Below are 13098 nucleotides of genomic sequence, written 5' to 3'. Positions count from 1 at the left end.
TTTATCCCAAATCTTTCTGGTTTATCCCAAAATTTTCTATTTTACCCCAAATATTTTTAGGGATATTTTTTTGCTTCCCACAAGGAAAGGGAGTGGACAAAACCATTCCCTGTAAGAGGAATAATTCAACTGGGATGGGACTAATTCATTTCTAATCCAGTTTCTGGGGGTTTTCCTGGCAAATCTGTGTATCCTCCAGGATTTCTCTCCCTTTTTTATCCCAAATCTTTCATTTCCCCCTCGAGGGTGGGAAGGGAATGCCAGCACCCCTGGATTTGGGGCAATTTCTATGAATTTCCCCTTTCCTGGGATCCAAATGGCTAAGGGGGGGATTTCCCAGGTGAGGATTGTCCCGGGAATATTTCAGCGGTTTTCTTTTGGCCTGGGAGGGTTGGGAATGTGTGAATACAGAATGTATTCACATAATGTATAAATTCGCATAAATGTATATATAAATAAATGCATATAAAAATAAATAATGTATAAAAGCACAAGTGTATATATAAAATTAATTACATATTAGATTTTAAATAAATAAAAATAAATTACATACAAATATATAAACTTATATATAAATATATAAACAAATATACAAATACAGAAGTTCAGAAACACCCAGATGCACACACCAATAAATACTCAATTACATGCATAAATAAACACAAATACTTGGATATTCCAATATTCGGATATTCAAACATTTGGATATTTGGATATTCTGATATTCGGATATTCAGATATTTGAATATTTGGATATTTGAATATTCCAGTATTTTGATATTCCAATATTCTGATATTCAGACATTTGGATATTTGGATATTCAGATACTGCGATATTCAGATATTGGGATATTTGGGTATTCAGATATTCCCATATTCAGATATTGGGATATTCCAGTACAGACACTTCCAGGTTTTCTGGCCGAGCTCGTTCCCCAAAAAAGTCCACCCCAGGGATCCCTCAGTGGGATCCTGGAAGATCCCAATCCTTGTCTGTTCCCATCACCAAAAAAACCCCTAAAAGAGTAAAAAACCCCAGCCAAGAGTGAGCCGTGCATTGATAACAGGAGGTACAGGGGACATGGAAGAGTCCTGGGGCCGCAACGCCGGGAATTTGACATAAAACGAGTTTATTTGATATTAAAATAAGTTTATTTGGGATAAAAACGAGTTTATTTGGGATTAAAATTAGTTTATTTGGGATTAAAATGAGTTTATTGGGGAAGCACCTCCCGCCCGTACCCTGCCCACTGCAATATAAATAGAATACATGAATTAAAAATAAATATATTTATAAATAGAAAGCATTTCCATGTCTCAAACCGCGTCCCTACAGATACACCCCGCGTGGAATCCCGAGCGGAATTTCACCCTTTTCCCAAAAAATCCCCTCCTGGCGCTCCCAGATTTCCTGGGAAATGACGTCTCCACTCATCCCCCAGCCCCCTTCCGCTCGGGGTGCTCCGGTTGCTCCCCCAGATTCCCCCTCGGGAGTTTGGGGAGAATTCCCTGCGATTTGGGGTTTTCCCGGAGCCCTTCGGGATCCCCTGGGAGGGGCAGAATTCCCGAATTTTCCTCCCCGCTACGCTCCTCCCTCCCGGCCGAGCTCAGCCCAAAGGTAAAATGGCTCTGGCTCGGTGTGGAAAAGGGAATTTAACCCCAGGATTCCCAGAAAAGCTCCAGCGCCGCTGAAAATTTCGGGAATTTTTCATCTTGGTGGCCCCCACACCCCTTTTCCCGAACAAAGAAGGATTTGGGGGTTTTTGCTGAAAAATTCCTTTCAGGAAATTCTCTCCTGTGCGATACCAGGGGGGACATGTGGGGGATTGAGGTGGAAAATTGGGATTTTTTTGGTGCAGGGGAGCGCCCATGGGTGCTGGAAAAGGGGGGAGATCCATGCCACAGGGATCCCTCTGGGATCAGCGGGAAAAGCGATCAGGTGATCCCCGCTCGCGGATTGCAGTTATTTAATTTTTTTTTAAATTTTCTTTTTTTACACTCTCGCTCAGGAATGCGCTTCCTCCTCCTCTTTTCCTCCTCCTCCTCCTTTCCTCCTCCTCCTCCGGGATCGTTGCTAATTTGGGATCTCTCGTGCTCCAAAAAATCATCATCAAATTTCAGATTAAAATTAAAAAAAAAAAAAAACCCAAATCCAAACAACCCCAAAAAAAAGCCCAGAAGGAGAAGAACAAACCCAACTTTTCATGCAGGAGACAAAAAAGGGGCTGGGGAGGGAGCGGAGCCGCCGCTTCCCTGCCCCCAGGAAGGTTTCCCTGGGAACAGTTTCCCCAAAATTCGCCTCCTGAGCAGGAGCTCAGACCCCGCTCCAGCGGCCTCAGGTTCAGAGGGACCCGCCACAATGGAGCCCAGCGCTTAAAATTGGAATTTTTTTTAATTATTTTTTCCCATTTTCACCCCTTTTGCAAAGAGGAATCTGCAGCCTGGGGTTGTTGCAGGGATTTTTGTTTGGGTTTCTTTTCTTTTCGGGATTTTTTGTTTTGGTTTTTTTTTTTTTTTTTTTTTTGGGGGGGGTGGGGGGAAAGCACCGCGGGAGAGTTGCTAAACACCAAAAGAACCTTGGGATTTAAAGTTGGAAATAAAGTTTAGCAGCTCCGAGGTGTGAGAGAGAATTCCCTGTTTTTTCCCTCTATTATTTCCCATTTTGAAAATTTATTTTCCCCTCCCTAATTTTTTTTTTTTTTTTCCTTTTTTGGGGTATTTTCCCCAAATTTTTATTTTCCTTTTTTTTTTCTTTTTTTTTTCTAATTTTCTTTTTTTTTTTCTTTTTACCTTTTTTTCCTTTTAACAAAGAATTCGAAGGGAAAAAAAAAAGACACGAAGTGAATAAAGACGATGTGGGAGTAAAATACAAAAAAGGGGGAAAAAAGAAGAATACAACTCTCTCCTAACTCTCTTTTTCTCCACCGCTGTTACTGTGGACGCCAGCTAATAAATACAATTAATTAGCAATTAATTAATAAGCTGCAGGATGAATTGTGGCCGAGGCGATGACTTCGAACAAGCCGCCTAGAAGGAACATTTTTCATGCTTTATTAAAAATATTCCTCCACACACCCATCCCAGAGGAATCCACATTTGGGAAGGCGCAGCGACCTCTTCAACCAACCCAAAAAACCATCGAAAAATCCATTTAAACCGCGGAAACAAAGCGGAGGCGCCCGCGCTGCCGCCACCTCGGAACCTCGGTGATTTGGGGTTTTCATTTGGGGTTTTTCGAGGGGGGGAACAGCGGTGCGGGGGGGTCCCCATTGTGTGCACGGGGTTTGGGAGGGGGCGCGGGGGAAATTTGGGATTTGGGGACACCCGATGGAGCCGGGGACGTTCCCGGGGGTGCGCCCCGAGGGACCGCGGGACCCCCCCGCGCCCCCCGAGCTTTGTCCGCTCCAGCTCTCGGTTGATTTACACCGATCGCCCCCCGCCCCAAAAAAGGGATTATCTGGGGGGCGGAGGTGGGTGCGGGGCTGGCCCGGGCGATGAGAGATGTTTGACTTCTTGATTTTTTTCTCTTCTTTTTCCTCGCCGGGGAGGGGGCAGACGAGGAGCCGAGCCCCGGAGCAGGAATTGGGTGATCGGGAGTTGTTGCCAGTCCCCAGCCGGAGCGTTTGAAAGCGAGATCGGATTTTTGGGGTTTTTTTGGGTTTTTTTTTCCCCTCTTTTCCCTTTTTTTTTTCACCTCCCCTCCCCCTCTGGCCCCTCTCTGGAGGGATGTGTGTGATCAGCGAGTGGAAACACAAATGTCCTGATTTTCCTGATTTTCCCTGCCCCTCTTTGAAAGGGACAAAGTAAAAAACAAACAAAAAAAAACAACCTGGCTAAAATGTTCCTGACCTGCGAGGGGACCTTGGGGATCGTTCCGGCCACCATGGACTACAACGTGCAAGCCCGGCCGGGCCATTTCCACGCTGGCTACCAACAGATCGAAGGCATCAACTTGGGCTACTTACAGATCAACGGCACTCAGATGTTCGCGCTGGCCCAGGTGCTCAGCGACCTGTTCAAGGACATTCCCAGGACCACCATCAGCAAGAAGATGGAAACCTTAAAGATCAAGAGCCGCCGCTGCGACCTGGCCGAGCTGCGGACCCTCAAGGCCATCAACTCGGTGCCCACGCGCGCCGTGAAGTGCTCGCTCATCTCCAAGGCGGACCTGGAGGCTCTCTGCACCTCCTGCAAGAGCCTCCGCCGGAGGAAGAGGAGGAGGAAGAGCAGGAGAAGGGAGCAGCTGCTGCTGCCGGGCCCCGGGGAGTTCTTCCCCTGCCCGCGGCCCCCGCCCTGCCGAGCCGGCGGCTGCTGCGGTGCCCCCGGCCGGGCCGGGCCGCCCCCCGGCCCGCAGCAGCTCCAGCCCGCCCGGGGGGGGCTCTTTGGGGGGGTCCTGGCCGGCTCCCCCCGGGACCTGGCGCTGCTGGGCCCCGCGGCCGTGCAGCCCTGCGCGCTCCCGGTGCCCGCGGGCCGGCACCGGCGGGGCCCGGGCTGGCCCCGGGGGCTGCTCCCGCACGGAGCGGGGCCCGCGGCCGCCAGGAAGGGCCGGTGCCGCGGCTTCCCCGCCTCCAAGCGCCAGGGAACGTCCGCCGGCTACTCCAGCGACTCGGACTCCAGCCTGGACCTCGCCGCGTCCAGCCCCGCCACCTCCAGCGACTCCTCGGAGGAGGAGGAGGAGGAAGAGGAGGAGGAGGAGGAGGAGGAGGAAGGGGACAGCTCGTGCAGCAGCGAGGAGGGCAGCTCCTCGGAGTCCGAGAGCAGCTCGCTGTGCAGCGGGGACTCGGTGCAGAGCACGCGGTACCGGCAGGCGGCCCTGCCCCGCTTCCAGCCCCCCCGGGAGCCGCTCGGGGAGGAGCGGCCGGCGGAGCCCCCCTCGAGCAAAGCGCTGCGCCCCGACCCCGAGCTCCTCTTCCTCTCGCAGCACCTCTGGGCCCGCACCCTGCGAGCGTCAACTTTGGAAAGTTTGAGCGCGGCCGCAGGGCCGGGGGCTCAGCCGGGGCTCTACGCGAGGCACGAGGCCTCCCCTGCCTCCTCCTCCTCCTCTTCCTCCTCCTCCTCCTCGTCGCCTCCTCCCTCCCCGAGCAGCAGCAGCACCCGCACCCCCGGGGGGGCCCCGCCACAAAAGGAGCGCGGCTTTGGGGACGCCGGAGGGAAGGATTTGCACAAAGATGCCTCGAACAAAAGCTCCTCGTTAGAGCGGCCCGGCGGAGCCTCCCCGGGGCCGGCGCCTTCCCCCGAACCGGCCCCGGAGCTGCGGGCGAGCCCCGCTGCCCTCGGCGAGCCCCGGCCGGAGCATTTCGACCGCTTGATCCGCCAGTCCAAGCTGTGGTGCTACGCCAAGGGATTCAACGTGGACGGGAAAAGTTTGCGGCACGGCCGGGGCAGCCCGGAGCCCTGGAGGGGAGCGGAGCTGCGCTTCCAGCCCCGCGGAGGAACCGAGAGCCCCGCGGCGCTGCGGGGCCGCCAGGACGGCAACGCCAAACGGCGGCGCCTGGCCAGGGTCAGCGAGAGGCAGCGCGGCCCCTCCAAAGCCAGGCCGCCAAAAACTCCCCGGAGGAATTCCAGGAAGGGAAACGCTCCCTGCAAAGCCAGCCCGCCTCGGAATTCCTTCAGCCTGATGGGCAACTTCCCCTGCACGCCCTCGCTGGTGGTGGGCGAGGACGGGGACCTGTGCCCGGCCTCGTCGCTGGGTGGCAAAAACTCCTGGGCGCTGTCCAAGACGCACCCGCTGTGGCGGTGGCACCTGGGGGGCAGCGCCATCCCCGTGCCCCCCAGCCTCAAATTCCGCGGCTGCGCCAGCCTGGAGGATCCCTGAGCAGCGCAGGAAAAACCCCAGGATTGCGGGAGGTGCCCGGGATGGGAGCGGGGTCAGCCCAGCCCCGCGTGGGGAAGGGGCTGCCCGGAGGAGCCGCGCGGGGATTCGGGGCTGATTTGGGGCGATTTGGAGCTGATTTTGGCTCTGATTTGGGGCCTATTTGGAGCTGATTTGGGCCCGATTTGGAGCTGATAGGGGGCTGGTTTGGGTGCGACTTGGGGCTCATTTGGGGCTGATTTTGACCTGATTGCGGGACGATTTGGGTCCGATTTGGGGCTAATTTGGAGCTGATTGGGGTCGATTTGGGCCGCGTGCGCTGCGGGTTGTTGGGTTTGGGAGGAGTTTTAGGGTGAGGTTAAAGCGCGCGATGGAACCCAAACAATTTCCCAAAAACTCCGCGCGCCGCTGGAAACGAGGGAGTGATTCCCAGGAAAGGGATTTAGGGATGAAACGGCTGCTGGGAGAACTGGGAATGAGCTGGGAAAACTGGGAAGGAGCTCCCGCCGCCCTGACCTCCCGACCCTACTACAAAAAGCAAGTCCCAAACCCCAGACCTCATTTCTCCTTTTTCCTCCATAAAAATTGGATTAAAACAATAAAAATTCCACGCAGGAAAGGGAAAATTCCCGTTCCTTTCAGGGCCGAGTGGATCCTGGGGAAAATTTGGAAAATCCGGAAAATCCCGGTTTTCCAGCGGGGTTTTTGTGGTGGAGGGGCAGGGAGGAAACGCCAACTTTAAAAAAAAAATCGGGAATTTCGAGAGGTCAGGAGAAAGCGGGAGAGGTGGAGAGGGGGTAACTTGAAGCTGCTCCATGGAAATCTAAAGAATCTTTTTAAAAAGTGGTGGAAAAGGGGAAAAATGCGAGGAATTTGTGTGATAATCAACCCTGGAAAAGGTTTGAATCCCGGGAAGAAAATCCGGGAAAATCGGGAATGAAAGGATTTGATCCTCGCTGGAATTTCCCTCCCTCCCCTGCTTGAACTTTTCCAAACCTTTGGAAATTCCCGATGGAATTTGCAGTCCGTCAAGGCCCACAAATCTCTGCTTTGGGAACTTAAAAAACCCCCCAAAATCAAAGCTATTTTGGGGTTCTTTGTTTTGTTTTGTTTTGTTTTGCTTTGTTTTGTTTTTCTTGGGCTGGTTTTTTTGGGGTTTTTTTTTTTTTGGTTTTTTTTTGTTTGGTTTTTTTTTTTTTTCAGGAGGAAAAAAATTTCCCGGCTCTCTCCGGGGGTCCCGCTCGGAAAATTCTTACTTTTCTCTGCAAAATTTAGGCCCGAAACCAAAAAACAAAACAAAAAAAAATTCACAATTAAAAATCGATGAGAGATAAAAGGGAAGGATTGAAAGGAAAATCTTCACACGCGGCCTGCTGGATTTATTCCTATTTTTAATTTCATTTTTAAATTCCATCAGCGCCTTAAAATATAAGGAAAATAAGGGCGAAAGGGCCGGCGGGGGGAAAGGGATTTTAAAGGCCAGGAATGTTTAGGATCTGCAGGGCGCCGTTTTCTCTGGAAGTGGCGAATTGGTGCTAAAGGGGGTGTTTTTTAATTTGGGGTTTTAGCGGGTTTTTTTATTAAATAGGGGGTTTTTTGGTTGTTTATTTCGCCCCGTCCCGCTGAGCAGAGTAGCGGGAAATTCCCTCGGCAAAATATTGGGATTTTGGAGCAGTTATTCCCCCCAAAAAATCCCCCAAACAACCTGAAAACGTGGCGAGAAAAGAAGATTTTAGAGGAGGTTTTCCATGGAATTCCCATGGAATTCCGGGTGGGGTTAAAAATGTATTTTCTATTGAAAAAAAAGGAATTTAAAATAATTTGAGGGTGGGGTTGGAAAACAAATTCCGGGATGCACGCTGGGAATGAATATTTATATTTATGTTTATAAGCCTATAAAATCATATAAATATATATTACAAATAATATAACTATATTAAGAATCCTATATGAGTATAAATATAAATATATAAATATAAATATTTAAATCCAGCAACTTTCACACCCCACAACTTCCCCCCAAAAAAACTCAGGAATATTTTTCCAAGGGATAAAATCACCTCGGGAATTGCAGGGGGAGTGGCCCAGATTTTTATCCCAGTAAATACGGCTAAAAATTCACTTTTTCTATTAAAAATTCACATTTTGGGCAGAGATTTTGTTCATTTCTCTGTTCGTGCATGGGGTTCGGATGTAAATAATTGTGAATATTTCTGAATATTTGTAAATATTCTGTAAATCTCAATAAATTCTCTGTAAATGTTCTGTAAATATTTGAGGGGCTGAGAAAAAAATTCAAAATACCTCAAAGTTTTCATTAAAAAGGCCCCTGGAGCAGCAGAATTGCCCAAACAATAATCATTAAAATAAGAATTATCATCCTGATGTTAATCATGATAATTCTTGCTTTGGTTTTGAGGTGTTTAAGGGAATTTAAGCTACCAAAGAATAAAAAAAATAAACTTTAAATGAGATAGAGTGAGGGGGATGGAGTGGCAGTGGAAATAAACAGAATAAAAGAAGTATAAATTTAAAAATAAAAGAAAATACAATTTTTGGCCTGGAATCGTTTGGTTTGGGCTGAAAATCAGCAAATCTGGGGTGGTTTGGGGGTAAAATTTCACTTCCAGGAGAGCCAAAGGGAGGGGAATTTTCATTAAGTGGGAGAAAGGAGCAAAAAATTGGATTTTTTTGGTCATAAAATCCATTCTTGTGTTCATTTTTGGTTGGGGTTGGAGGAAAGCAAAACAAAGATGGGAAAAATAATGGAAAACCCCAACTTTTCTCCTCTGGAGTGGAAATTCCCATTTCTTTGCGGTAAAAAATTCTCATTCCTTTGGATTAAAAATTCCCATTTCTTTGAGTTTAAAATTCCCATGTTTGAATTAAAAATTCCCATTGCTCTGGGTTAAAAATTCTTCTTTTTTTTTTTTTTTTTTTTTTTTTGTTAAAAATTTCCCTTTTTTTTTGAGGGAATTCCCAGCTCCAATCTGGGATGCAGGGAGGGATCGGGATGAGCTGGAGAATGATGATGGCAAAGGCAAGAGCTGCAGAATCCCATTGGGATGAGCTCCAGGCTGGGAATCCCAATGGGATGTGGTGAGGAGTGGGAATCCTGGATGAGCTGCGGGAATGATGATCCCAGGAGGATGAGGTGCAGGAATGACGATCCTCATGGGATGAGCTGCAGGATCCCATTGAGGTAAGCTCCAGGATGGGAATCCCATTGGGATGCGGTGGGGAATGGGAATCTGGGATGAGCTGTGGAATGATGATCCCAAAGGGATGAGCGGCAGGATGGGGATCCCACTGGGACTGTGGGACGGGGATCCCAATGGGATGCGGTGGGGAATGGGAATCTGGGATGAGCTGTGGAATGATGATCCCAAAGGGATGAACTGCAGGATGCCAGTGGGATCAGCTGGGATGAGCTCTAGGATGGGGATCCCAGTGGGATGAGCTCTAGGATGGGGATCCCACTGGGATGAGCTCTAGGATGGGGATCCCGCTGGGATGAGCTCTAGGATGGGGATCCCAGTGGGATGAGCTCTAGGATGGGGATCCCAGTGGGATGAGCTGTTGGAGAAGCTCAGTCTCCTGGGGTTATTCCCAGTTCCGGGAGGTTCCTCCCTTCCCCTGCAGACCCGGGGGACCGGAGGACACCGAGGGACACCGTCCCAGTGCCCCGGGGGGCTGTGGGGACACCCGAGCTGCCGGCGCCCTCCGCAGGGCTCCCTCCCACCGCCTGCCCGGCCGCGATTTTGGGGGAAAAAAGGGCATTTTTAAGCTTCTCCCAGCAGAGGTCCCTGCCTGCCTGCCCAGAGGCGCTCCCCGGGTCTCGGGGGAATCCTCCGGCCCGAGGGGCTGGAATGGAATTCCCGGGGGAACTTCTAATTCCCCATAAATTAGAATTTATCCTCAAAATTTATTCCCAAGAGAAAGAGGAATGTGGCCAGGAAACTGCTCCTGGGTTTTCTTCTGGGTCCAAGGCAAGGGGAGTTTCCTGGGATATCCCAAAGGTGTCAGGACACAGATTTTGGGATCTGCAGGTCCAATCTCAAACAAAATTTTTCCCAATATTTCAGGATTATTCCACTTCACTCATTCCCTGAAAGTGTAATCCCATAAATAAATATTCAAAATATTTCAGGATAATTTCTCTCTACTCCTTTCCTGCAGGTGCAGCCCCATAAATAAACATTCCGTGTCCCGGGATTCAGGGATTTGCCACTTCACATCCTTTATTTGGGAAGGAAATGAAAGAAATAAATTTATTTGTTTTAAAATTTGAGGAAGACACCTGAGGTTACTGAAGTGACAGAACCCTCGCGCGGGAGAATGCCCCCACCCCAACACCATAACCTAGCAGCAGAAAAGGAGAAAATGCCCCCCAAACCCCCAAATCCATCCTGACAGAGCGGACCCTTCACAGATCCCTTTAAGCCGAGCTTTGGTGCCGCTAATCTCAGTTTCAGTTTCAGGTCCCGTCGCTATTTTGGTGTTGCCGCTGTCACCAAGGCAGGGCGGAGCGGAGGAAGGGGAGAGCGGGGGTTTGTCTGAATTAGGAAATCACCCCAAAAATCTGCGGAACAGGGCCACAACTGCTCCACACCCTGCTCGGGACCGATGGTTTCAATTTATCCACTAATGAAATTAATGTGAAGCTTAATTAGAGCTGGTTTTAGCACCCGTGGGAAATCCTCAAACCCATCCCAAACCCTTTCACATCCATTTTGGGTAGTTTCATCAAAATTTCCCATTCCTGGGACATGCAAAGCCCCAAAATATATTTCAGCCTTGGAACGGATGTGAGTCAGGGCTGAGCTGATTGGTGTCACTCATTAATTACTCGTTAATGACTCATTAGTTTGTTCTGATCCATGCTGGAGCAGTGCCAGTGACTTCTTCCACATATTTTTTGGGGGAAACCTCGAAGATGCCAGAATTTGGCTGCTTTTTGTCTGCCAAAGGCCTAGTCATGATTAATTAATTAATTAATCAGTCAATCACTCAGCAATTACTAATTTCCGGGTCACAGCCCCAGAATTCCTAATGAACAACTGAGAGGAGTGGAAAATTCCAACTCATCCAAAATCTGTCCCACCTTGTCCCCACCCTGTCCCCTCCTGCTGGGGCTCTGGAGGGGCTCCGAGTTAGGAATTTTCTGGATCTGAGGAACTGAAGGATCCTGGACGGTTTGGGTAGGACAGGACCTGAAATTCCCTCCAGTGCCATCCCCGCCATGGCAGGGCCACCTCCCCATGTCCCAGGATGGCCTAAACCCTGTCACACCTGGCCTGGGACACTTCCAGGGATGGAGCAGCCACAGCTGCTTTTGAAATTCCCAGCCAGGAATTCCTGCCCAAAATTCCATCCACCCCTGCCCTGTGGGAGTGGAAGCAATTCCCTGTGTCCTGTCCCTCCACCCCTGTGTCCTGTCCCCTCTCCAGCTCTCCTGGAGCTCCTTGAGGCCCTGGAAAGGCTCCGGGGTGTCCTTGGAGCTTCTCCTTGCCAGACTGGAGAATCCCAAATCTCCAACTTGTCCTGAGAGAGGAGGGATGGGATCCATGGATGGATGGATGATGGATGGATGGATGGATGGATGGATGGATGGATGGATGGATGGATGGATGGATGATGGATGGATGATGGATGGATGGATGGATGGATGGATGGATGGATGGATGGATGGATGGATGATGGAGGGATGGATGGATAGATGGATGGATGGATGATGGAGGGATGGATGGATAGATGGATGATGGAGGGATGGATGATGGATGGATGGATGGATGATGGATGGATGGATGGATGGATGGAGGGATGGATGGATGGATGGATGGATGGATGGATGGATGGATGGATGGATGGATGGATGATGGATAGGTGAATGGATAGATGGATGGATGGATGGATGGATGGATGGATGGATGGATGGATGATGGAGGGATGGATGATGGATGGGTGAGGATCCAGATGTGCCTCTTGGAGGTTCCCCTGTGTCCCTCCACTGCCCGAGGCTGCTCCTCTCTCCCCCCTCCTCCCTGCTCCACTCCCCCCTCTCCCCGTTCCCCTCCCCGTTTCCTGCGCCCCCGCAGCCCCGGGCCGGATGCGGCTCCGAGCCCGAGGGGCCGCGGGCGCTTCCTGCCCGCCCCCGCCGCCGCCCCGGGCCCGCCCCGTGCTCAGCGGGCACCGGGGACCGGGCAACGGGCACAGGACACCGGGCACAGGGCACAGGACACCAGAGACCTGGCAATGGGCACAGGGCACCGGGCACAGGACACCAGAGACCTGGCAACGGGCACAGGACACCGGGCAGTGGGCAGTGGACACTGGGGACTGGACACCAGGCAGGAGGTGTTGGGCACCAGGTACTGGCCACAGCAAAGTGGTCACTGGGCACTGGGCAAGAGGCAGCAGACATTGGGCACTGAAATTTAAATGGAATTTAAATAGAATTTATTGGAATTTAATTTCCATTAAATGGAAATTTAATCCTTTCAAAGTTCAAGTCCAAGGATTTCCACGGACAAGGGAAGGAAGGAAATCCCGAATCTGATACCGGGACAATCCCAAATCTTCAGGATACAAAGGCCAGAATTTCTTAAACACAAAAGATAAAAGGAAAAGGGGGAAAAGGGGGGGGGGGAAAGGGGGGAAATCCTTGGAAAAAAGGGAGTTCAGGCTGAGTGAATTCCTGCCCCTGCATGGATTTTCAGGGATTGGGATAAAGGGAAAATCGTGGGTGGAATGCTTGAGGGGTGCTCAAAAAATCAGAATTTTTGGGCTTGGGTTGAAAAATGGGCCAGGCTGAGATTCCAAAGTTTTTTGGGATGAAGAAAAGGAGGCTCAGGATTATGTTGGAAATGTTAAAATTATAGAATATTCAGAGCAGGAAGGATGAATGGTGGGAAAACCCTATAACTCCTCAGGAATTGTGGCTGATTTGGGATTGGAGTGTTTGGGGGAGAATGTTGTGCCAGGAAATCCATCCCAAAACTCTCCAGGAGTATAAGGGGTGAGGGGATAAAAGAGCCCAGAAAAGAAATATTCCAAATATTTAGGATCTTTTCACTCATTTCCAGCATGTGTAATTCCCTAAATAAATATTCCCAATATTTCAGGATAATTTCTCTCTACTCCTTTCATACAGGTGCTATCTCCTAAATGAATATTCCCAATATTTCAAGATCCTTTCTCTTCACTCATTCCCTGCTCACACAATCCCATAAATAAATATTCCCGATATTCCAGGATAATTTCCCTGCTTTCCCGCTGATTCCCAC

General features: G+C 50.1%; 1 protein-coding gene across 1 annotated transcript; it reads left to right on the top strand.

Moving 5' to 3' along the window:
- Positions 1 to 3838: 3838 nt before the first annotated feature.
- Positions 3839 to 5963, top strand: EPOP (elongin BC and polycomb repressive complex 2 associated protein). Its single transcript, XM_058041456.1, has one exon. The coding sequence runs from the start codon at positions 3839 to 3841 to the stop codon at positions 5813 to 5815; it is 1977 nt and encodes a 658-aa protein (XP_057897439.1). The 3' UTR covers positions 5816 to 5963.
- The last annotated feature ends 7135 nt before the right edge of the window (positions 5964 to 13098 follow it).

This window comes from Melospiza georgiana, chromosome 28, assembly GCF_028018845.1.
Source record: "Melospiza georgiana isolate bMelGeo1 chromosome 28, bMelGeo1.pri, whole genome shotgun sequence".
NCBI lineage: Eukaryota > Metazoa > Chordata > Aves > Passeriformes > Passerellidae > Melospiza > Melospiza georgiana.
The sequence above is the reverse complement of the archived record's forward strand: the minus strand, read 5'-3'. Positions and strand labels throughout refer to the sequence as shown.